This window comes from Neofelis nebulosa, chromosome 18 (assembly GCF_028018385.1).
Source record: "Neofelis nebulosa isolate mNeoNeb1 chromosome 18, mNeoNeb1.pri, whole genome shotgun sequence".
In the NCBI taxonomy this organism is placed as follows: domain Eukaryota; kingdom Metazoa; phylum Chordata; class Mammalia; order Carnivora; family Felidae; genus Neofelis; species Neofelis nebulosa.
In genome coordinates this window covers 41,643,797-41,668,060 of record NC_080799.1, presented here as the reverse complement: position 1 = coordinate 41,668,060, position 24,264 = coordinate 41,643,797, and the positions used below count along the sequence as shown (strand labels likewise).

The window sequence follows — 24,264 nt, the reverse complement described above, 5'->3', positions numbered from 1 at the left end:
AGGGGATGCCAGGGCCCTCTCATCTACTCACCCACTCGTCCTCATCCACACCTTCAAAAGAGTCCTGAGGGAGCGGGTCCTCGCGGTTCCCCAGCTTTGCCACCATGGCACTGAGCAGCTAGAAGAGTGGACAGAAGAGGTGGCAAGGGAATAGAATAGGACCGCTAATCCCAGGAACACAGGCCTTCACAGTTTGAACCCAGTCAAGGGTGTGAAAGAGCCATTTTCATCAGAGCCCTGACAAAAGGGATGGTTTTCACAAAAAAATACACTTCGACCAATATTAGGGAGCCAGAGACAGACTCTGTGCCACGCAGCACTGGAGTCTGCACACTGCCTCAGATGCTCAGATGTGCACCAGGGCCCCAAATGCACTTGGGTCCCAAACCCTTGGCTCTGTTTGGGATGGGCCAGGCCAGAGGGGGGCCTCCTTCTGCCCTTCCCTGGATTCTTGAGTCCCGTGCCCCATGGGTCCACTTCAGGGCTCTGGAAGGTCTCTCCCAGTAAGCTGCCCAATCGAGAGAGGTGTGTGACCCTGGCTCCTGTCCCAGCCTGGGTCGTACAGACAACGGAAGGGCAGTCATCAGGTACGGCCAGGACTCTGTGTGCGCCATACTGGTCAACCCCCTCCCATGCCTACCTACCTCTTCCTTCTTTTGCTCATCTGACTTCTCTTCCAGGTACAGTGCTGAGGACGGGGCCCGACGGGCAGGGGCTTCACGGGGTGCCTGGCTCACTGGGGTAGGGCAGGGACAGGCATCAGACATCAGAGAATCCCCTCGGTGAGGACTCCTTGCCCAACTCTTTGGTACCATTCCCTAGGGAATCCTGTGGCAGAGACCCCAGAGAGGGTAATAACAGCTGCCCCACCCTCTGCTCACAAGGCTGCTGTGGGCACCATGTAGCATATGTGTGCACATCAGGGGTGGGAACTGTGATGGAAACACAGACCCTGGGCCCTGCCCTCAAAAGGCTCAGAGTATGAGCCTGGAAATGCAAATACCCCATCCTTCAAAACATCAGAGGTTTCTGTGTGCCAGGGAGATGGCGGGGGGGGGGGGGGGGGGGGGGGGAGGGAATCTTGGACTTGACCTTTCGACCCCTTCTCCAGCCCTCCCCCCCCCACCACGCACTTCCCTGCTTCCTACATGCCACCCCCCCAGCTCCTCAGCCTACCTGGGGTCATGCCCGGGGGCTGTAGGCTGATCAGCCGGGGCTGCCCATTAGCACCTCCCAGCCAGGCCTTCGCACTGAGCACGGGCTCCCAGCTCATGGCCGTGTCTGGGAACACATCATCCTGGAAGAACTCTTTCTGTAGGGAAGAACAAAGGGGCTACCCTGGGGCACCTACCAGAGGCCCAAGGTGCATCAGCATCCCTTCGGAAGGGGGTAAGGTAAGATCCAGGGCCCACTCTGGGGTTTCTGCCAGTTTCAGAATCTCAGCAGAATAAGGGAACAGGCACCTTAAAGAGCAGTGAGTGGGATAGTTTGGTGACAGGGCCAGTCGGGCCCCAGAGCCCCTTTTATGGGGACTGGTGGGGGTGGGGAGGCGCCTGGGTGGCTCAGTCAGTTAAGCGTCCGACTTCAGCTCAAGGTCATGATCTCACGGTTCGTGAGTTCAAGCCCTGCGTTGGACTCTGTGCTGACAGCTTAGAGCCTGGAGCCTGCTTTGAATTCTGTGACTCTCTCTCTGTCCCTCCCCTGCTCACGTATTCTCTCTCTCTCTCTCTCCAAAAAAAAATATATGTATATAAAGATTAAAAGAAAAATTACAGGTACTGGGAAAGAGGACTAGGTGTTGGGGTGTCAGGCCCCCAACCTCACCCTGACTCGGGGTAGACGGAAGGCAACGGGCTCCAGGGAGGTCTGGCGAAGCCGCAGGCATCGGGCAAACTCTACTTCCTGGACGTCACACTCTGTCTTGGGCAAGAGGACGAAACCCTGGAGAGCAGGGGGATCGGAGTGGACACCTGCACCCCCACAGACTGCCAACACCCCTATTTAGGACCACCAGAACCAAGGCCCATCCCTGAATGGGAGCGTGCTAGCAGATGCTTAACAACTAGCTCTCTGGAGGGGCACCTGGGGGGCTTAGTCAGTAAGCTTCCAACTCTTGATCTCGGCTCAGGTCACAATCTCACAGTTCATTGGTTCGAGCCCTGGCATCGGGCTCTGAGCACACAGTGCGGAGCCTGCTTAGGATTCTCTCTGCCCCCTCCCACTCACACACACACGCACACACTCTCTCTCTGTTTCAAAATAAATAAAAAAACATTTAAAAAAAATCTTTAACATGTAGCTCTCTGGAGGAAAAATGCCGTTTTGTAGCTCTGACTAGCCTATTTCTATGTTGTAAAAACCCACCACGGTGATTTCTCACCACCAACATGACTTGCTGAATGCAGAATGGGGAACACACGTGTGGTAGCAGCATCTAGTCTATCCACTGGCAGAGCCCACAGGTGTAAGTAGCCTCGACGGCACAAAAAAACCATAAAATCAGGGAAAATAATTAAGAAGTGATACATTGAATGTTTACTGCCTAGGTTTTCAATGTAATTTACTTGTAGGTTCATATAACTTAAGGTTTTATAGTTTAATTTCTAATAATGGTGGAGTTTAACAACCAGCTCCTGACAGCTGCTGGGCACACCCTGGCCCAGTGACCTGCTGACCCGACAGGCCCCTGCACTTCCCCATCTGGCCAGGAGAGGGCAGGGGAGCCCTGTGTCGCACCCACTAGGAGGACCAGGGAGGGCGCACAGGCTCACCTTGTGGGGGTCAGGCGACGTGAAGCTATTGCACTCCAGGAAGAAAGGAGCCTCTGGGAGCAGCTCGTATAGGAACACACGGGTGTCGCCCTGTGTGGGTGGCAAGAGTGAGGTGGCCAGCTAAAGCTGCCTTTCTCCCCACCTTTCACCTGCCCACCACCCCCGCCTGCACGCTCCAGCCCACCTTGCCCGTGAGTAGCACCAGGCTGGTGTCCGGGTCATAGCTGGGAAGCAGGGTTGAGGGAGCCACATCCAGCCCCAGCACTGCCAAAGGGCCACCGGCCACAGCCTTGGCGGGGTACAGGAGTAGCTGGCGCTCACTTCGGCTGCAAGGGAGACCCCAGGAGCAGAAGCAGGTCCTTAGAGCTGCAGGGACCTGAGTCAGGGAAAGGACTCTAGCAAGGACCCTGATCCTGTCAGGCTTCGACATCTGAGGAGTGCCTCTGTCCCTTCTCTTTCCTGATCCAGTTCTCAGAACTACTGTCTCCTGCAACAGTGGCCTAACCTGCTGGCCTCATCCTCTACTAATGCTCCCTCTGCTGTTCTCCGATCCTCCACCAGCATGGGTCTCGTGGCCACTGTGGCCTGCTGTCTGTACTTCTCTCCCCATATTCTGCTCGTCATTCTCTGCTCCAGCCAGGCTGGTCAGCCTCCTAGCCTTTCCACCCACACTTGAATGCCCTCTCCTCTGGATTTCTGGCTACTAGCTCCTTTGTGACTCAGTTCAGATGACATCTACCTTAGGAGGCCCTCCCTGATCCCTCCTCCAATGTGCCAAATACTCATCCCTCAGGCCTCTCCACTAGGCTTGGTTGTTTCATGCTTTTCACCCGGTCCATGCCAGGCATGGGCTCCAGGCAGTAGGTATGGCTCTCATCCCTTTGGGTCTCCCTCCCTCCCATCCATCCACTAACCTACCCACCAACCCATCCATCCATCCATGCACCCAATAAGTGAGTAGCAGGAACAGCTTCTGATGCCTAACATGTGTATGCGTGTCTGGGGAAAAAGGACACAATTAGTTGCTTAAGTCTGGGTGTGGGGATGGCAGTCCTGAGTCCTCACCTGTCAAAGCCGGACACCAGCAGACAGTGACCATCACACACCCAGACGACGCGGGCTCCACGGGCCCCCTCAGGCCCTGGGCCTTCCTGTTGGGATACAGCACATGAGGGCCAGCAGCGGACCCTCAGTCAGGTCTGAAGGCTGCCCTCATTGCCTCTTGCTCACCTGCAGGGGCTCAGGGCCACCCCGGGGCTCATAGACCCGCAGGTGCCCATCCTTGCAGACAGTGGCCAGATACTGTCCGTTGGGACTCCAGGCCAGGCTGAAGATCTGGAGGCAGATGTGGATGGATGTGAGAGGCGGCCTCTCAGCCTGTGGCTGGGCGCCTGCTCCCACAGATGTCCTACCTGGTCTCGATGGCCCTGCAGCCTCAGCCGCTCAGCTCTGGCCTTAAGGTCCCAGATCCGAATGGTCAGATCATAGGAAGAGGAGGCCAGCACGTCGGCTGCCAGCGGGTGGAAGCGCAGAGAGTAGATCTTCTCTGTGTGGCCTGGGGGTGAGGCAGGGGGTAACGCTGAGTTCCTCAGGAGCCACTGCCTGTCTCCCAGCCCCCACCCTGGCCCACCTGACCTGTGAGCACGGCCTCAGGTGTCGTGAGCACCTCCTCCAGGCCCTCTGGGGGCACCCGCCACAGTCGGATCCTGGCATCCTCCCCACCTGAAGAGAGTGCTGGCTCATCACTGCTGTGCCCAAGACCTCTGGGCTCCCCCTACCCTCATGCACACCCCTGGGCCCTCCCTTGAGCCTAGCGCCGAGCCTCCTTACCCACAGCGAGGCGGTAGGGGTCAAAGGGGTCCCAGGCCAGATCAGTCACAGCTGCGCCATTCTGCATTGTGGGCAGTGCTGTGTCGGGCAGGCGGCCAGGCTTCCGCAGCTGTGGGAGGTAACCCCACCCGCAGGCCCATCAGTAACAGGCAGGAGAGCTCGGTCCCCAGGGTCTGCAGGGCAAGCAGCACGCCTGGGCCCCCCACCTTCTGCAGCTGATGCCCCACTGCCGGGTGGCCCAAGCTCTCTGCCTCAGCCGCCTTGTGCTCTGAGCCCCAAGTGCCAACTGTGACGTCCCAGAAAGCGAGGGGGACAGCGTGGAGTGGTGGAAAGAGCTCAGGCTTGGGGCTCAGGCAGCCTGGGTTCGAATCCCAGCTCCACCACTTACACAGCTGTGTGACCTGACAGGTCACTAAGCCTCTCTGTGCCTCACTGCTTTCATCCATCTGTAAAATGGGGATAAGAGTGGTATCCCCGCAGGACAGCTGGGAGGATCAAAGGGGATGCTGGCAGGTGCCTGGCACATAGTTTGTGCTCAGAGAGTGTGAGCTGGTGTGGGTACCCAATGCCCTTAACTTCCTGCCGGGCCCTGGGAGGGCACCATGTGAGTGGGGTCTCTCACCTCGAGCACAGCCACCTGCCCGCCACTGCTGAGCAAGGGCACAGCCACACGAAGCCGGTTGGCACAGAATCCATCGCTCTCGCCAGGCGTGGTGAGGTTGAGCCCCTTGAGGTTGGTGATGTGGCTGTCTCGGTGCAGGACGGTGCCCTGAGCATGGCGGAACTTGGAACTGGGGCCTGGCAGGCGGCAGGGACGGAGCCACATGAGAATGCCCTGCCCACCAGCCTGCCTGTTCACATCATAGCAGGATGGTGCACGACCTGTGCCCAGGCCTCCAGAGAACATCCAGGCTGCCCTCTTACTGCAGACTTACTCCATCCCACAAGGACAGGTGACCCCACCAGGAGGGGAGCAGATGTAGACTGGGTTAGCTCCTGCCCTGATGCACTTACCCAGCAGGCTCTGTAGGGATCTCTGGCTGGGGCTGGTGCCGATACCACTGGTGCTAGAGAGCGAGGGCCCCAGGCTGGAGGGTGTGGAGGGGGAGGTCAGCGAGCTGAGAGGGGAAGAGAAGCCCTCCTGGGGGAGAAACACCCTGGGTCAGCCAGCAGGCCCCCAGTTTCTTGGCCAGAGAGAAAGGGGCACTGGGGTCATCACTCTGGGCCCCACCTCCCAGGCTATGGGACATGCAGGGCAAGCTAAACTTCAGACGGTGGGGACAGTGGGTGGCAGCTGCCAACTCCTGGCTTGGTAGGAGAACAGGCAGGCCCCGTATGGTTAACATCTGCCAGTACTTCAAGAGAAACCAGAAACCTAGATTTTTCTGTGAAAGTCTGGCTTTTTAAGTGTTTGCTCAATTTGGAGAACAGCATGAAGTTCTTTGTTTGTGCTTCACATGTTTCTGTCTCTGTTATGCTTGATGATGACTACAAAAGGCTCAGAGACCCTCAGGCAGGCGAACACACTTGGCAGCTTTGACTTAGGCACCAGGATGGTGGCAGGATGGAGAGGAAAGGAAGACCGCCCTGGCACTCACGCTGGGATCCGCATCACCTGCAGGAGTGTCTGCAGGCTGGGCCTGGTCCGGGGAGGGCTCCGCAGGGGGCACCAGGCAGGAAGTGAAGCTGAGGTGGGGCCGCCGAGCTGGGTGGAGGCTAACCTTCTGCACCTGAGGGAAGAACGTGGTGTCCCAGGCAGGGGATAGGGACAAGGAGGGAGACACAGGGCAGCTGAGTTCATACAGCTGGACTGTGGGGTCGTGTGTGGGGCAGGTGAAGGCTGGGAGTGGCCAGCCAAGCTGGGGGGCAAGGGTGAGGGCCCCTACCTGCTGGTTGCTCCCCACCCACCAGGCATGGGGGTCGGAGGCAGGGATGCAGCCTGCGGTGTCCGGGAACAGGTCCTCATGGAACTCCACAGCCTATTGGCAGATGGGGACGTACGTGGCCAGTCAGGTCTAGGCCCCCTAGACCTTTCCAGGCCCTCACCCAGGTCCCCCTCACCTTGCGAGGCACGTGGTAGCTGACAGGCACGATGGCCGTGTCGCTCAGCTGCAGGACACGGAGCACCTCACAGCCCATGACAGCCAGTGCCCGCCGGGGCACAAGAGCCGCGCCCCTCAGCACACTCTCAAGGAGGCACTGCGTCACTGTGGGGAACAGCATGGGAAGACAGGTGGGGAGATGCGGGGGTGGGGAGCATGGGAAGAGAGTCAGGGAGGTGGGGGAGGGAAGGCAGGGGGACGGGGAGGAGGGAACAGGGCTTACCTGGGCTCAGCGCTGGCTGCTGCGGGGTCACCTCGTAGCAATACAACTGACTATCACCCTGAAAGGAGCCCAGATTGAGTGCCACTCGCCACCTGCGCCCTGGTGGCCTGGCATGTGCTCCAGATCAGATACCGGCTCCCACCCCTGCACTCTGGGCTGAGTTCCTCGGTAGACTTCACTGCACACGGAGTAAGAACAGGGCGGCTTCGGGGCTTACAGAGCGCCCGCTGTGAGCTAACACTGCCTGATTGTTGGTCTTGTCCACAAAGCTGACATTGTTGGGAATTACGGTCACGCCAACCTGAAGGCCACTTAGCCTGGCAGAGGTGGAGGGCATCCTGCTATCTCCCAGCAGGCCAGCTAGGTCGAAGGTTGGGGCCTGGCCTGGCCGCCCTGGGGGGCTGATGTGGGTGGGCACTCCAGCTTCTCACTTACCTTTCCTGCCAGGACCAGGAGACCGGTGTCTGGGTCCAGGAGAGGCATCAGAGACCTAAGAGAGAGGGCTGGTAGGCAGGATGCGGCCAGCCACTGTGCCTGAGGGGTGGCTGGGGGGGGAGGGGCGGGCCTCGTGACCCCAGACAGGGGCTCAGGCCACACACCACACTGGCTAGGATTGAGACGGCCCCTCTAGCTGCATCTAGCCTGTCCCGGCTACTCTTCTCTCCTTGTGCTGACTACAGACCAAGCACATCCCCATGTCCGAGACCTTCCTGCCCTGCCCACCCTCCATCTGCCCACCCTCTTCATCCCAGGACTTGTATGGACCCTGGGCATAAGGGAGCAGGCCCCTCTTTCCACACCTCAGTCCCAAGCTCTACCCCTGGCTCACCACATACGTTCTGTCTCTGGTCCCACCTTGGCCAACCTGGGCATCAGGCCAGAGTTCCCAGGGAAGAGGAGTAGGCGTGCTAGAACCGGGGACTACCTACACCCTTCCCAGTGCAGTTGGCCTGGGTGCACCAGGCCTGCACAAAGGTTTGGGGGCCACCTCCTCAGTTATCCCAGGCTCCTGATGACATCTTAGAGACTCAGAACCTCCCTTGGCATGACTTCGAGCCCCTGTGCCCAAGCCTAAGCCAGGGGCTGGGAGCAGGGCCTCCTTCACCACAGTGCATCCCTGCTGTCCCCACTCTGTTCCTGAGGTGGGGCTCTGCGTGGAGGGGGCAGTGGCTGGGAATATACACTCCAGCGTCCCTGCCACTTTGTGGCCAATGGGCTGTCACTGTCCAAGACAACTCTGACAGGTGCCTTCATCCATTTGTTTCTTCTCTTGGTTTTAGTTTCATGTCCCTGGACCCGAAGTCCTGGACTCTCACTCCAATGCTGCCACTCACCCTCAGACAGAGCCCCTTCCTCATCATGGTTCCAGTGGTCAGAGGTCACCAGCTGTGGCAGCTGCATCCAACCCTCACCCAGGCAACAAAGCTCCCCCACCCCACCCGTCTGTCCCCTTCTGGCCAGCTGCCCACCCCCCCTCCCCACCCTGCTGGGAGCCACAGAGTGGGCTGGGAAACTGGGTGGGGCCGTGGGTGTCTCCAAGGCTTCCTGGAGTGCTCTGGGCTGGTCACCTGTGAGTAACAAGGGCTCTAATTACCTTGAGCCGGTAGGGTGAGCCGGGCTCAGAACTGTCTTTCTTGACCTGGTCTATTGCCTTCTCTGTGGGGAAGCAGGTGGGCAGGGGGACAAGGTGGGTGTGTGACCTAGGATGGCCCTCCATGCTGATGCTGGCTCCAGTGGGGATGGAAGCAAGTCCCTTCAGCAGCCCCAACAAGACTTTCATTCATTCACTCACTCATCCATTCCCATTCATTCCCTTGTCAAATTATCCATGCCCAGCCCTTGGCTCAGCCTGCAGGTGTGACCAGAAGTGAGTGCAAAAGACCCCACCTCTGTCCTCAAGTTGCTCACAGCTTGGTCTGAGAGGCAGATGCAGCTCCCTCTCCCCCCAACACACAAAACACGTGAAGGCAAAGTTCCCTGAGGACAGCCAGCAGGGAGCCGGGATACCAGACCCTGGCCACAGGGGAGGGGGGTGTTCCATATGCCCCAAAGGGTAAGGAGGAATCAACCAAGCGGGGAGGGTTCCAAGTAGAAAGAGCAGCATGTGCAAAGGCCCTGCAGGTGTGGTAGGCAGATGCACGGTCTTCACGGCGTAAGCAACAGGGCAAAGGACGATGTGGCTGATGGCTTGAGCAGTGATGGTGAGGGGCTGAGCCTCAGGATGGGGTGGGTTGGGGCCAGACAGAACGCGGCCTGGTACCTGAGGAGGGGAATCTTGCCTCCCTCCAATGGACAAGCAACAAGAAGCTGATGGCATGTCTCAAGCGAAGGGGGACAGGACAGAGACCACCATGTGGAGATGGACAGGAGAGGGCAGAAATGAGAATGATGGGCTCCACGCACCGTCAGAGAGCAATTGGGACGGAGGGACTCCTGAGGCACCCCGCCCCTGTCACCTTAGCAGGAACTGGGGAACGGGCCTGTGAGTGGCACAGACGGCTCATCCGTGCTCCACACCGACCTCCTCGAGATGCTCCACCTGGCCTCCCTGCACCCTCACCCCGTCAGCCCCAACGGGCCAGCCCACTGACTCAGGTGCTGGGGGGGGCGCGGGGGCAGGAAGTCAAGGAGGGCAGGGCTGGCTCCCCCAACAGGTCAGGCCAGTCTTCCTTGCCTCAGGCAGAGCCGTCCACGGGCACAGGGCAGGAAATGGGGTCATGGCACCCAGCCCCAAGGGTTGGCCAACAGCTGGCACGGGCCTGACCCCTGGCCTTGTGAAGAGATCCAAGCCAGGTCTGGGTCTGGAATGCAGAACATAGTTCCGGCCTGGCAGAGGGCCACCAAAGGTGGTAAGAGTTGGCACCTCTCCCGCTGTCACGGTATGGGGCAGGGCTGGCATCTGGGCTGGCCACTGGAAAGGGCTCTGGCCCAGGTCCAGGGGTCTGCCCCAGACCCAAAGTCATAGAAGGTCTACAGCCTAGAGTGGGCCCCTACTTCCAGGCCCAAGTCCCAGAAGATCCAGATACCAGGTCACATGAGGGAGAGGTTGGTGCCTGATAATCTCATCAGCTTTCCTAATATTCCTGCAATTAGCACAGGAAGTACTGCCTGCCAGGAAAAGCTGCTTTAAGAGTTCTCCGGCTCTCCCTGGCAGCGCATCTCTCCCCTTCAGACCCACCAACCTAGAAATCCTGGCATCACCACTGGTCCAAAGTAGTCCAGATCTCCTGGATCTGCCCGTGTCACCCAGGCTGGGCAGCCGAGACCCCCTTGGACCAAGCCTAGCCCCACACTCCATTAGAACCAGGTTCTAAGCGGGGCAAGGGGAGGGGTACCTTGATGCCATATGAGGGGAGAATGGAAAAACTGGGGAAGGGGTCCCCTGGAAGCTGCCTGTGAACCTCTGCGTGAGTAGTAGCATGGCATGTGTAAGCCCAGGCCCAGCACTGGGGTAAGGGATGCACCCTTTAGGCAGGTGTGTGGGCTCTCTCCATCAGCAACTGGACAGGGAGGTGAGAAGCTTGGGGGCCTGTCACAAAGTCCTGTTCCTTAGGGAGGGTTAGGTTGCAGCACCACCCTCCAGGGGCATCTGTGGACCCTCCTGAGGGCTCTAGGGAACACAGGGCCATCTCACCGAAGCCACACAGTACCCACTGCAAACTCAAATGCTTCAGGAATGTGAGCGGGTGGAGTGCTCCTGGTGGAAGACACCTGGGAGTTGTGGGGACAGGGGTGGCCAGTGAGCCTCGGTTTCCATCAGAGGGGGCAGCTACTCCTCGGCCCTGGCCCAGAGTTCCTACTGAAGGGCAAGCTGGGAAGTCCCGTTTTGATGTGAAACCACCGGATTTTTCAATGTTGGCAATGGCTTCAAAGTTTTAAAAAGTCCCAAACGAGCCAAATGAAACACACCAGAGATCCAGCACCGGCCCAGGAGCAGAGGTTCACAAGTCATGCCCCACATGTCCATACCAAGACAAGCATGCAATACAGGCCAGGCTGGAGGGGATGGCGGGTACCCCAAAGCCTTCTGGAAGCTGGCAGCTGAGCTGGTCCCCAAAGGCTCTGAGGCATGATTCTGACCACAAACATGGAGCAAGAGGGCAGAGCATTTTCCTGGAATACTCCAAGGCAAGGAGTTTTTCTGGACTAGTCCAGTCCCTGGCACCCACCCCTCCTGCCTGTCAAGGGCCACCATCAGCTGCACCCAGGCCCCACTCACTGAGCGTGAGGCCCAACCTCCCAGTTCATCCCACCCCGTCCAGCACAATGGTAAAAGTGGGGCCTTGGGCAGACAGTCACTTCCCTTCCTGTGTCTCAGTCCCTTCATCTAAAATGTGGAGAATGTGGTCCAGGGATGCTCACCTCCCTGAAAGCCCTCATGGCTAAAAGCACCCCCGAACTCAGATTTGGCATTAGAGATTGTACTTAAGAGGCTCTCAGAGGGCTCTCTGTGGCCTGCGCAAAAGTTTTTGAAATTGGGATTAGCTACCAACAATAACACATTGACAGATTTCACCTCAAAAAAAAAAAAAAAAAAAAAAAAACCCAAACCAAACAAAAAAAACAAAACACCAAACAAAAAACAAGAAAAAAACCAAAAAACAGATTCGCAGTTTCTGTTGAAAAACCTGCAACTCTCACAGACTGGAGCAGGTCATAGGGGTTGAGCCCTTACACCAACCCTCACCCACCCACTCCGGCTTCTCCAGGTCCCCACAAACTCTGGGGTCAGTTCCTCAAGTTTGTATTACCCTTATATCACCTGCCTGTTGTGTCACAGGCATCCGGGTTTGGGACTCTTGGCCTCGATATTCTCTTCTTCTTCACACGAAAAACAGGGGCCCGCCCAGGGTTGTATGGCGAACTAGTGGCAGACCAGACTGGAGCGCGGGACTCCTGATTCCCTCGGTCAGGAGGTGGAGTATTAGGTGGCCCGGCGGAACGACCCCTTCAGCGGAGAGAGGAGGCGGGTCTCTGTCGGCCCCGCCCCGCCCCGCCCCATGGGGAGCGGCCCCGCCCCCGGCCCTTAAAGAGCGACCCGCCTCCTAGCCAGCCGACTCCGCAGCCCAAACCCCGGGCGGGGAGACACCGACGCTGCTGCCTCGGGACCCTGGAACCAAGGACGCTTCCAGGCCGGCCGGCCGGCCCACCCCGCCCGGCTCCCGCCGCCGCCGCCGCCCGGTGAGTGTCTGCCGGGCTGGGGCGCTGCGGGCGGAGACGGGGGGGCGCTAGGGGGCGGGCTGTGCAACGCGCTGATCACGCGCGCGAACCCCCCCTATCGCGCGCACACGCACTCAGGACCGACACCTGGACCCCAGCCCCGCACGATCACCCGGGCGCAGGGCGGGCGGGCCCCGTGCACCCCCTGCCCGCTCCCGAGTCGACCCCTCCTCCTGTAGTCCCGGACAACCCCACGGCCGCGCGCGCACCCGCGCGCGCGCACAAGGCTCACGGGCCAGTAGCCGGCAGGGCTGCGAGCAGACAAAATAAACACCCCCTCCCTCGCTTCCTCCTCCCACGGCTGGGCCCTCCGGCATGACCAGTTTTATGAATCAAACCCCTTTGAGGGGATAGCCAAGCCATAGTCTTGAGTTACTTTTACCTCCTGGAGTGGGACACTCTGGTTCTGGGCCTGGAGCCCTCCGTGCCCCTGTGCAGATCTGGGCAGATCGGCCGCCTGGGTATTGAGGACCCTTGTCACCCAGGGCAGAGCAGGGGGCCAATAGGCATGCAACCCTGAGGAGGAGTCGGGGGTGGCTACGAGGTATTTGACGCCCCATGGGTCACGAGGGACAGACCTTGGCTGGCTCGGACCCTTCATTTTCCAGATATTAGGGTGTTCTGTCTCTGTCTCTGCCTCTGCCATGGACAGGGCTCTGCTTGGGCTATGAACCCAATGGCCTGGAGCCAGCTTAGTCCTTTGTGTCCCTGGGCTGGCAGCTCTGGGGCCTGAGGGCTGCTGAGGTCCCCTGTGGTCACTGGCAGGCCAGGCAATTGGTGCCAACCATTCTGCCTTGCCCCCATTCGTTAAAGATTACCACACCAGGGTCACTGACTGCCTCTCCTGCTGGGGCCCAGGGGTGGAGTCTGAAAGGTGGGAAGGAGGAAATGGCCCTGAGGGTCCCAGTGTCCCCCCCGCTTGCCTTTTGGCAAGGGCAGGTGAGGTTCTGGAAGAGGCACCAGGACGCAGAGCCCTCTTCTCCAGGCCTAAAGCTTCTGGGGCTGGGTAACTGTACTAAAATTTAAAGGTTCCTTCCCAGTCAGCTGGACTTTGAGTGTTGGGAGCATAGAAGGGTAGCTAGGTGGGTGCCCTCCAAGTGCGGTCCATTTGAACTGACTCAGAGGGTAGCGAAGTCCAGCATGGGCCCAGCTGTTGGCAAGGCCCAAAAGGGATAAAGCAGGCGGGTGGGGGGATGGGAGAGCAGTCCCCTGGGCTGGCTGTCTTCTCCCAGGGGACTCAGCCCCCAGAGCTTCTGTAAACAGAGTGTCAGAGGCAGGAAGAGGGCTCTGGTAATGAGCAGCCCAGCTGGATTCCCTCCAGACCATTATCTGGCCCAGGGAGGGGGGATGAGCACACACGTGCCAGGCTGGGGGCCTGGGCACTGCCTGTCCCCACCTCCCCCAGTTGCAGACTGAAACAGCTACCCTGGGACCTGTGGGTCCAGAGGGTCAGATGGGGTCAGTGGGGGGTTGCTGTCCAGGGCATTTGCTTTCTCCACACTCTGGAAATGGGGGAGGAGGGATTGAACACAAAAAGCCAGACCCGTGCTCTCCTTAGGAAGCCTCCTCCGGCAGGCATGGAGATGCCCTGGGCAGGACACGCGGGTCCACAGTCTCTTGACTCCCATTCCTGACACCCCTACTAATGCCTTGGGGGGGCTGGAACAAGTCCCACGTAAAGATAGTTGAGTCCCCATGGGGTCTTATAAGTGAACCCCATCCCTGAGCTGGGCAGCTCCTGGGAAAAGGAAAATGGGGTCTCAGGTGGGCCCAGGAGGTAGCTCCCACCTCAGCAGGCCAGCCAGCCAGCCCCCTTGGGGACCAGAGAGAAGGCTAGGGTGAGTCTGTCCTACAGAAGCATCCCTGACCATTGGGAGGCCCTGAGCTCTTGGAAAGGGCAACAGTGCCACCTAACCCGGTTAGTGACCCCTCCTATAAGCCCCCCTCAGCTCCCCTTAAGAGTCCCTCCCTGAGCCAGGGAGCCCAAGGCTCTGCACTGCCAAGAAAACCAGCTCCCCTCACTGCTGTGGAATTTGCAAGATTTCTTGGAGAAGGGGGAGGGTGTGTGTGTGTGTGTGTGTGTGTGTGTGTGTGTGTGTGTGTGTCAGAGCACAGCCCAATGGGCGTGTGTCTGGCGTGGGCATGTGTCTGCGCGCGCGTGACTGGAACAGGGCTGTGTTTGGGGGCGGGCAAGGGTGCTGCGGGAGTCTGAGTGCACCACAGGCGGACAGGGGCTCAGCCTTCTTCCTTTTATCGGTTTCCACATTCCAGAGTCAGCCGGATTGCTTTCCCTCAGCTGGCTGGTCCGCCTGGCCGGCCAGGCCCTCGAGCCTCCCCCACTTTTCCTCATTCCAGCCTCTCTGGGTATGAGGAGGCTGAAGCAGGCTTCCTTGAGCCACCTTGGTTTTGGAGGGTAGAGGCAGGCAAGGGGCCAGTTCTCCAGGTTGGGGATGGTCCCCCAACCAGTCTCCTCCAGGGGAATGCAATAAGGCTCTGACATTCCTCCGCGGCTGCCTGAGAGATTTAATTAAAGAGGGAGGAGAGAACTGGCTTGCATTGAGAAGGGGCTGGGGCTGGGGCAGTCACTGGGGCCCCTACTGGCCCTGGGCCTGGACGGGCAGCAGTAAGAATTGAGAGACCCAGGCACAGGGGACCAGGTTGTGGCTCCCCTGAGCCACTCGTGGACCCCAGAAAAGGCCATTTCTGCCACAGGGAAACTGAGTGCCCTGGGCACGGCAAATGAGAAGGGCAAGACCCCTCTAGGGCCACTTACTTCTCAGTCCCTGCCTAGGCCCCAGACAACCTGGGCCCAGCTGGCTTGGGCTGGTGACCTCCCTTGGTGACTAAGGTCTTCCTCTGGCAAATTCAGGGTTAATTGCAGGGTTAGGGCCTTCCTTGATGAATGCTTGGCCCTGGGTGGGGACAGGGCAGCAAGGCAGCCCTGCATCTGACTGGGCCCAGCCCCCGTGGCATCACACCCGCGTGTGCGGATGGTAGCATCTGGACTGGCCTATTTCTAGTTGGGCTGCAGCCACCAAATAGCTTCTGGGGCAGCAGGTGTCCTCTCCCAACAGAGTGGCACCTCTCCTGACTGAAATGACATATCTCGCCGCCCTGAGGGCCCACTTGAGCAGAATGGCTTTAGTCACTGGTCTCCCAGCCCTGGGCTGACAGGTCTGGTAGCTGCCAAGTCATCCATGGTGCCAAAGAAGGCAGCCACTTGGGGCCAGGCAGCTCCTGCCTTGGAGGAGTGGGGGCAGTGGGGAGGAGGGCCCAGCTCCTGCTCTTCTAGCGCTGCCAGCCAGCCACACCTGCCACATTTGTTGGGGATCCACACCCCTCCCCAGACAGGGAGAGAAGACTGACATCCAGACTGTCCGCCTTTGCAACCTTCTGCCCCAATGTCTGTAGGGGCGACTCACCCAAGGAGCCTCTCCTACACAACTCTGCCGGGGCCTTATCCCAGAAGTTCTCATTTAATTGCCCCAGGTTAGGGGTAGGGGTGGTAGTGGTGGTGGCGGAGGGCATCAGGAACTTTCCAAAGCTTCCCAGATGATTCTGATGTGCAGCTGGGGTTGAGAAACCTCTGGGTTATAGGTGGGAAACAGAAACCCAGAAAGGGAAGGAAACTGGATGGGGTCATGAAGTGGTGTCTGGGCCTCATCTGTAGAATGAGCAGAGCTGGCTGGGGAGGTACACAGAGTAAGGCAGAGAGGCAGAGACTAGTAAGGACTCCCAGCTTCATCACAGGGTCTGACTAAGGCCCCCAGCCCCACCTCAGCCCCTTCCCCTGAGGGCCTAGGACAGAGATTCTGACCTCTCAGCTTTGCTGTGCCCCAGGGATGGGGAGATAGGCGGACCCAGCCCAGGCTCTGAGCCTCCTCAGACACGTCAGCGAAACCGGAGCCAGCCGTCCTGGCCGCCGGCATGGTCCCCGCCTGCCTGGGGGGTTGGCAGACTCCTGGGCTGGGCTGCTGCCAGGCCTGGCCAGCAGTACTTAGCCTGGGGGGGGGGGGGGGGGCGGGCGGGAAGCACTGGGAGCCAGAGGCCCAGAGTCTCAGGGTCTCAGGGTCAGACCTGCAGCACCTGACCCCTGCGCCCACTCTGCAGTGTCTGGCACAGGAAGGGGCTGTGCTGGCCTCATCTGTTTATCCAACCCTATTCCCTCACCAGCCTTGTGGCCTTCCCCAGGAGCAGTGAGATGAGCAGCCTAAGGTCTGATGTGGTCACACAAATGCCTGGGTTCCACCCACTCACCAGTCCTTGCCTGACCCAGTGCTTGTGTGTGAGTGGGTGCCTCCAGGTGTCCCCTACACTCATAAGTGGGTGGGGGCACCAGGATCCCCCTGAGAGCTCCTCCCTCTGCTCCCTTTCCCCACCTCCAGGTCACAGGCTGAAGGGGGGCTGGCCAAAGGTCAGCTCATTCCCCCACCCACTGCCAGAACTAAATACACCCCTCATCAGTCGGCTTTCTCCAATTCCTACTCTCCCACACCCAAGGGTGGAGGACAGAGGGCAGCCTCTGCATGGAAGCCTCCCCTGGACCCAAGGGACCTCCTGTCTGTGCTGAAAGTGGCACAAAACCCCCCTCACACCATGGCATCCTCACCCTGTATGTGCAGAAGGCAGGGCTCAGGTTTTATGGGTAACACCTTCAGTAACAAATGTTTACTGAGCACTTAGCATGCGCTCCAAGAACAAACTAAACAGCCCTGACAATGAGTCGCTATAACCAGGACCCCTCCCAACTCCCCGCCTTCACAGATGAGAAGGGAAGTAAAGGGCCATGGCCAGGCTCTCATACAGCCAGGCTGGGACTGCGGACAGTGGGACCTTAAAGCCCCATCCCAGCAACTGTCCCCTGGAGGGCAGCAAGGCCAGCAGCAAGAGCCTGGGCCTCTGTTTCCTGCCTCTTCCCATCACACCACGGTGGGGCCAGGTCAAGGCAAGTCTGCAGAGTCCAGGTTTAAGAGAAGAGACCTGGACCCTTTGCCCTCCTCCCACCCCACCCCCCAAAGCCTCAGGGCTGCCTCCAAAAGTCTCCCCCCACCCTCTGCAGAGGGAAAGGTCCTACCTCCCTGCCTTGGGTCAGCAGATCAGATATCAAAGCCCAGGCCCCTGGTCCTTCAGAGCTGCTGGAATTGTAATGGCCAGGAAAGCCGTGACCTCCCATGAGAGACCCCACCCCCAAAGCACACACACACCAGAACAAGCCCAGACAGGCAGAATCACTCCCAGAACTTGTTAAAAGAACTTCCCCATTTAAAAACAAACAGAACAACACACAACTACAACTCTGGGTGCTCAGAACAACTCCAGAGAGTGAGGCAGGGCTGGGGTGAAAACGAGGCCCAGAAGTGAACAGGGACTTGGGAAGCTACTTAGGGGCTGAACTTGGGCCTACACTCAGGTCTCTATCTCCTGAAGCTCTACTACCCACCCCCTCCATGGTCAGTCTTCACCTTCTGGGTCCCTTCTGGGGACTCTGTGGTCTCCTCTTGGTGCCAGGACAGCCCACAGCGGAGCCCCCAGAGCCGCCAGCACCCACCTTCCCATTTCCCAAAGCCCCCATGCTGACTCCTCACTGGGCAGGTGGAGCAGGGCTCTACATCCTAGCTGCTGCCTGCTGGGGTCTTCCCAGCCCAAGATGCCGATTGCTCTTGTGGCCCAGCCCCTGCTCCCCACCAACTCGGCCAAATTGCCGCTCTATGGCTAGACGGACCTACAGCGAGCGTCTCTGCCTCCCTCCCCCGTGATGACTTTATTGATTAAAGGGCCAACAGACTCTGGAGTGAAGCCCAGAGCCCAGGCTGATGCCTCCTCCGTGTAGACTGGGGAACACCCTCCAGCATGCACCCCAGGCCCCCAGGGGCCACGCCCGGCTGCTCTGTGTTTAAGCGCTTCCAGTCGTAGGAGGTGCTGCCTGAAACGCCTGGGCAGACAGCGGAGAAACAGTTTTTCTGAGAGAAAAACGCAGTCTATGGCCTCATGGCTGGGATGCCCCTGGCCCAGGTTGCCTGACTGGAGCATGAGCTCTTAACTACGACGACCTTATACAAAACCCAGAGGGAGCTGAAGCCACAGGGGTGGCCACGTGTAGGGTCCCCTCCCATCCTGGAGCCTGGCTGCTCCCTTCCTGACCCTGCCGGCCCCACGGGGAGGGCTGATTCAGGGGGAAGCGGCTCACCCCACACGTGGATGTGGGGGGGGGGGTCGCACACAGCCCACATCTGGAGGCCAGGCCACACCCACGGCCTTCTGAGTCAGTGAGGATGGAACGGGTCCACTCCGGGGAGGAGGCTGGGTGCGGTGCACGCAGCCCCCTCGGGACGGTGCCGGCAGGGCCAGCAGGGGCACAAAGCCTTCCAGGTTCTGGTCCAAGCGTCACCTGAGGTTCAGCACGAGGCCCTGCCCCAGCACTCACTTGGCAAAGGTGAGCTAGGCATGCTCTGGGACACACGGGAGCAGGCAGGGTCTCCCCTCGGGGTGGGGATGGTAGAGCCAGGACCTTAGACAGCCAGGGAAGGGGCACCAGCTGGAGGAAGGCCTCCCTGGCTGGCCTGTGAAAGGTGGTCATCGGTGTTAACTAGGGGCACAGAGGCCGATAGCCCCTCTTCTCTGGCACAGGGGACCCTGCAGGCAGGCCGGGCCTGGGCGGGCCCAACCTGGGTAGCAGGCCTTTACCTAGAGCTGGTCTCCCCAGTGACTTGTCTAGTCTGTCCTGGGACCACCTGCCCCCCCCACCCCTTCTGCCTCACATTGCTGGAGCCCATGTTCCTGGGGGAGGAGCCCGACGGAGGGCAGCGGGGCAGAACACAGGCTGGATTGGGGTGGGGGGCACGTTACCTGCCATGGCCTGATGGCTGGCAGGCATGGGGGAAGGGGAGGCTGAGGCCCAGCACAAAAGGCCCTTGTGTGAGCAGAAGGCGCCTGGAGGGGAGGAGTGCTGGCCTCTCAGGGACTCCAGGGGCCCAGAGAGTGGGGACTGCTGCTAGGGTGGCCCCTGGGCTCCTCACAGGAACCTGAGTGAAGGGGGGCCCGTGCTGTGGCCCCATTCTGTCTTGAGCAGTTCCAACTACGAGCTGGGGCCCAGAACAGCAGAGGGAGCACCCCCCCACCCCGCCCCGGGCAGGACTGGGCCCCACATCAGGAGGGGAGGACCATCATGGACTGCAGGCCTAGCTGCACCTGGACGTGGTTAAGGACCTGGGCTCCGGCTCAGATTTCCCGGCAGTAGGGCGGCAAATCACTACACCTCCTGGAGCCCCCCTCTCTCCTATCATCTGGGAGCAATGAGAATAGTTTCCACCTGCTGTGGCTGCTGGGGGTGCCACGCGAGGGGACCATAAATGCTCAGTGTGCCAACAAGGGGAAGAGCTGCCTGCCGCTCCTCATTCTCAGTGCTCTGGCCAGAGCACACCCCAAGAAACAGCAGACAAAGCAATCTGCAGAATGTTTCTAGGCCCAGCCCTGCTTCTGGGGCCACCCCGCAACCAGTGTCCCTCCACCTGCCCCGGGTCAGTCTGGGGAGGCCAGGACCCCCACCTCTAGATCTGTCATCACACCTCAGAGATGAGAGGTCTGAAGACCAGGGGACACCTGCCAAGGGCTTAGGCCCTCCTCTGCCCCCTCCCGTAGGAGCGTCCCCCACCCTGGCCAAGTCCTGGCGGGCCCTCAGCTCCCATATGGGGCAGGTCTGACTTCATAAGTGGAAAAACACCGATCCCATAGTTTCCGTGTGAAGTCTTCCCGCCGCAGTCTCTCTCACTTGGAGGACACAGAGCGTGGCGGCAGGGGCCAGCGGCACGGGGCAGTCAGCTTCTCTGCTTACGCGCTGGCTGCCCGCCCCTTCTCTCCCAGACGCTGTGGGGAGGGGCTGCCGCTCTAGGACCCACCACGCTCCCTCCTGGCCTGTCCACCTCAGCAGAGGCAAGGGGGGGGGGGAGGAGGGGTGGGGCTGGAACTGCAGGGAGGGCACAGAGCCTGATGCTTTCTGACCACGTGTTCTCCCTGAGCCGCAGAGGCAAGAGGGCCGGGGTTAAGGAGAAGGGGATTTTCATGATCACTGAGTGTTTGGGGGCCAGCCTCCCTGTGCACACATCAGCCCACTAAACCCTGGTGACAGCGCAGGAAGTAGCAACTGATAGCCTAACGAAGTCATGTGACTGCTCAAAGTCACTCAGTGAGAGACTGATGGGGCCGGGGCAGGAACGAGGCCGGGGCACTGGGGACCTGACTCATAACTACTGTGCGCTGTCAGATTTGGGGGCAGGGAGTGACGAAGGGGGCTGGGAATTCCCTTCTTGGTCCTTCCTGGCGTGGCTGTCCCCTGGGTCCCTGACTCATGGTCTCCTGTCTCTACCACTTCTCTGCTCCCAGGACCCAGAAGATGTACCCCAGAATCCCTCTGCCCCCAATGCTGCCGCCACTGCTGCTGCTGCTGCTGGCCCCAGGCCCCGGAGTGCAGTGCTGCCCGACAGGCTGCCAGTGCAACCAGCCGCAGACAGTCTTCTGTGCTGCCCGCCAGGGAACCACAGTGCCCCGGGACGTGCCCCCTGACACAGCAAGCCTTTATGTCTTCGAGAACGGCATCACCACACTCGATGCAGGCAGCTTTGCCAGCCTGCCAGGGCTGCAGCTCCTAGACCTGTCACAGAACCAGCTCGCCAGCCTGCCCGGCGGGGTCTTCCAACCACTCGCCAACCTCAGCAACCTGGACCTGACTGCCAACAGGCTGCGCGAGATCACCAACGAGACCTTCCGCGGCCTGCGGCGCCTAGAGCGCCTCTACCTGGGCAAGAACCGCATCCGCCACATCCAGCCCGGAGCCTTTGACACACTAGACAGCCTCCTGGAGCTCAAGCTGCAGGACAACGAGCTGCGGGCCCTGCCCCCGCTGCACCTGCCGCGCCTGCTGCTGCTCGACCTCAGTCACAACAGCCTCCCGGCCCTGGAGCCTGGCACCTTGGACACTGCCAACGTGGAGGCACTGAGGCTGGCCGGCCTGGGACTGCGGCGGCTGGACGAGGGGCTCTTTGGCCGCTTACGCAACCTCCACGACCTGGATGTGTCCGACAACCAGCTGGAGCGAGTCCCGCCGGCCATCCGGGGCCTCCGGGGACTGACACGCCTGCGGCTAGCCGGTAACACCCGCATTGCCCAGCTGCGGCCCGAGAGCCTGGCCGGCCTGGTGGCCCTGCAAGAACTGGACCTGAGCAACCTGAGCCTGCAGGCGCTCCCACACGAGCTCTCTACCCTCTTCCCCCGCCTGCGGCTCCTGGCGGCCGCCCGCAACCCCTTCAACTGCGTGTGTCCCCTGAGCTGGTTTGGCCCTTGGGTGCGGGAGAGCCGCGTAGCACTGGCCAGCCCGGAGGAGACACGCTGCCACTTCCCACCCAAGAACGCTGGCCGGCTGCTCCTAGACCTTGAATATGCTGACTTTGGCTGCCCAGCCACCACCACCACGGCCACGGCACCCACCACAAAGCCCATGGCTTGGGGGCCAACTCTCTCACCTTCCAGTCCAGCTCCCACCTGGCTCAGCCCCACGCAGCCTGCCACGGAGGCCCCCAGCCTGCCGCCTGCCGCCCCACCCACTCTGGGAGCTCCCCCGAGGCCCCAGGACTGCCCAGCGTCCATCTGCCTCAACGGGGGCACCTGTCACCTGGGGGTGCACGGCCACCTGGAGTGCCTGTGCCCTGAGCTCTTCACGGGCCTCTACTGCGAGAGCCGGGTGAGGCAGGGGCCCCAGCCCAGCCCCGCCCCGGCCACGCCGGAGCCGCCGCAGCCCCTGCCCCTTGGCATCGAGCCAGCGAGCCCCACCTCCCTGCGCGTGGGGCTGCAGCGCTACCTGCAGGGCAGCACCGCGCAGCTCAGGAGCCTCCGCCTCACTTACCGTAACCTGTCAGGCCCCGACAAGCGGCCGGTGACGCTGCGGCTGCCCGCTTCGCTTGCTGAGTACACAGTCACCCAGCTGCGGCCCAACGCCACCTACTCCATCTGCGTCAGGCTTCTGGGGGCCGGGCGGGTGCCCGAGGGCGAAGAGGCCTGTGGGGAGGCCCGCACACCCCCAGCCGTCCGCTCCAACCATGCCCCTGTCACCCAGGCCCGGGAGGGCAACCTGCCGCTCCTCATCGCTCCCGCCCTGGCTGCAGTGCTCCTGGCCGCACTGGCTGCCGTGGGGGCAGCCTACTGTGTGCGGCGGGGACGGACGGCAGCGGATGCCACTCACGGCAAAGGACAGGTGGGGCCAGGGACTGGGCCCCTGGAGCTGGAGGGGGTGAAGGCCCCCTTGGAGCCAGGCCCCAAGGCAACTGAGGGCGGTGGGGAAGCTCCACCCAGTGGGCCGGAGTGTGAGGTGCCTCTCATGGGCTACCCGGGGGCCAGCCCCCAGGGGCCCCTCCCCACTAAGCCCTACATCTAAGCCCGGAAGCGACAGGCTGCCAGGCCAGGTTCTCAGCCCTGCTGGACCCGCCAGCACCCTCCTGCTGCCAGACCAAGGAAGTTCTCGGATCCCTACAAAGAGGACACATCAAGGTGAGGGCTGTGTGACCACAGCAAGATCCTGCCCCTCAGTCTCCTCATCTGTGAGATCCTGGGACGCAGGTGACCACCTCTAAGGTGGCGCTATGCCTGAGTGCCTACGAGGACGGCATCTGCCCGGTTCTCTGCAACGTGCACCTTCCCTGGGGAAGGGTGGGGCGGGCCCTGCCGTGTGCTGGTAACACAGGCCCAGGGCTGCCAGGCCCCCCTCCCAGGAGATCCTGGGGGCCAGTGAAGGAAGCCCCCAGAAAGACAGCAGAGGGAGAGAAAGGCTGGGGATGGGGCATGTGGCCCAGCCTCGGCCCCAAGGAGCAAAGGAACAAAAGAAACTGGAAAGACAGATGCTTAGGAACATGTTTTGCTTTGGTTTTTAAAAATATATTTATAAGAGATTCTTTCCCACTTATTCTGGGAAAATGTTTTTCAAACTCAGAGACAAGGACTTTGGTTTTTGTAAGACAAACAATGATATGAAGGCCTTTTGTAAGAAAAATAAAAGATGAAATGAGTGTGTTTCTCTGGCATGGCCCAGGGTACCTGGGTGGGTGTGGAGGTAAGCGGGAGGCCAGAACCCCCAGGGTGGGAGGGCTGCCGCTGAGGACTGTGCCAGGGTGGCCTGCCCTCCCGGGATCCTGCCCTGGGCTGTGTCTGCCCAGCCTCAGCTGGGGTGCCTGATTCAGTCTCTTGTTGAGACTGGGATGCAGGCCGGAGCCAGACGGGAGCTGGGCAGCTCCTAACCTTGAAGGAGAGGAACATGAGGGCAGCCTTACCTTGCCCAGGCCCAGTGGTCAGCCAGCAGGAACTGTACTGCCCCTGTGAAGCCGGGGAGGGCTCGTAGCAGATAAAGACCGAAAGACCGAGAGGGTCTGCAAGAGCTCCTCCTCAGGGAAGGGCCTGACAGGCAGTTCACCGCCTACCTTCCTCTGTGGAGGGAGTGCGCCTACTGCAGCAGGAGCCTGTGTCCGGGGCCTGGCACGACACACAGCCCAGCCCTGCCTGCAGTCCTGATGCCCTTCTGCATGGGCTCGGGCTGGGAAAGCTTGCTCCCGGCCTCCTGTTCCAGCTGCAGAAAGGCACCTTGGAGGGGCAGCATGGATCCTGAAAGGCAGGAATCCTCTGGTGAGTGTGAAGGGACCCAGCCAGGGCTGTTTGGGGCAGGTGGCCCAGGGACAGGACAAAAGGTCTGAGCCTGGCTTGTGAAGGCCTGGTAGCCCTGTGATGCCCCTTTACTCTCTGCATTTGGGATGTGCCCAGGCTTTCCAGAAACCCCGGAAGTGGGAGTGTTTTCCAGGAAAGCCGCAGGCTGTGTGGGGGCAGGGCCAAGGATGTAGAGTGCAGTTCTGGCCCAGACTGGGTGCTGGAAGCTTGGGAACACGGACGGATACACAGCACCTTCTCCCATGACCGTGGGACAGGAGGCAAAGTGGGCCCTGAGGCCTCAGAGAGGTGCTGTGACTGCTGAGCAAGCCTCCCCGAAGCCCCGAGCCTGTGTCTCCTCTGTGGGTCATGGCTCCTGGGCCTCACCAGCCTCACCCTGGCTGGAAGGAGGCAGCCCAGTCAGGTCTGGGGAGCAGGC

The 24,264-nt window shown here is 60.5% G+C and overlaps 2 protein-coding genes across 2 annotated transcripts in view; one reads left to right on the top strand and one right to left on the bottom strand.

The window, feature by feature from the left end:
* CORO7 (coronin 7) overlaps positions 1-24,264 on the bottom strand; it is a 56,824-nt gene that overhangs the window by 699 nt on the left and 31,861 nt on the right. Inside the window, exons 10-27 of the mRNA XM_058711512.1 lie at positions 7,362-7,416; positions 6,927-6,984; positions 6,663-6,808; positions 6,488-6,580; positions 6,200-6,331; positions 5,616-5,742; positions 5,224-5,399; positions 4,602-4,710; positions 4,407-4,493; positions 4,184-4,326; positions 4,002-4,106; positions 3,837-3,922; positions 2,956-3,097; positions 2,772-2,861; positions 1,825-1,941; positions 1,177-1,312; positions 645-736; positions 32-118 (exon numbers count right to left, since the gene is read on the bottom strand). Of these exons, the coding sequence (XP_058567495.1) occupies positions 32-118; positions 645-736; positions 1,177-1,312; positions 1,825-1,941; positions 2,772-2,861; positions 2,956-3,097; positions 3,837-3,922; positions 4,002-4,106; positions 4,184-4,326; positions 4,407-4,493; positions 4,602-4,710; positions 5,224-5,399; positions 5,616-5,742; positions 6,200-6,331; positions 6,488-6,580; positions 6,663-6,808; positions 6,927-6,984; positions 7,362-7,416 (1,981 nt within the window). The remainder of the gene's footprint in view (positions 1-31; positions 119-644; positions 737-1,176; positions 1,313-1,824; positions 1,942-2,771; positions 2,862-2,955; positions 3,098-3,836; positions 3,923-4,001; positions 4,107-4,183; positions 4,327-4,406; positions 4,494-4,601; positions 4,711-5,223; positions 5,400-5,615; positions 5,743-6,199; positions 6,332-6,487; positions 6,581-6,662; positions 6,809-6,926; positions 6,985-7,361; positions 7,417-24,264) is intronic.
* On the top strand, positions 11,964-23,197 carry VASN (vasorin). Its single transcript, XM_058711513.1, has 2 exons — positions 11,964-12,107; positions 20,526-23,197. The coding sequence occupies exon 2, from the start codon at positions 20,536-20,538 to the stop codon at positions 22,567-22,569; it is 2,034 nt and encodes a 677-aa protein (XP_058567496.1). The 5' UTR covers positions 11,964-12,107; positions 20,526-20,535; the 3' UTR covers positions 22,570-23,197.

Coding starts and splice junctions, on each gene's coding strand:
- VASN (XM_058711513.1), top strand. CDS start 20,536: ATGTACCCCAGAATCCCTCTGCCCCCAATGCTGCCGCCACTGCTGCTG.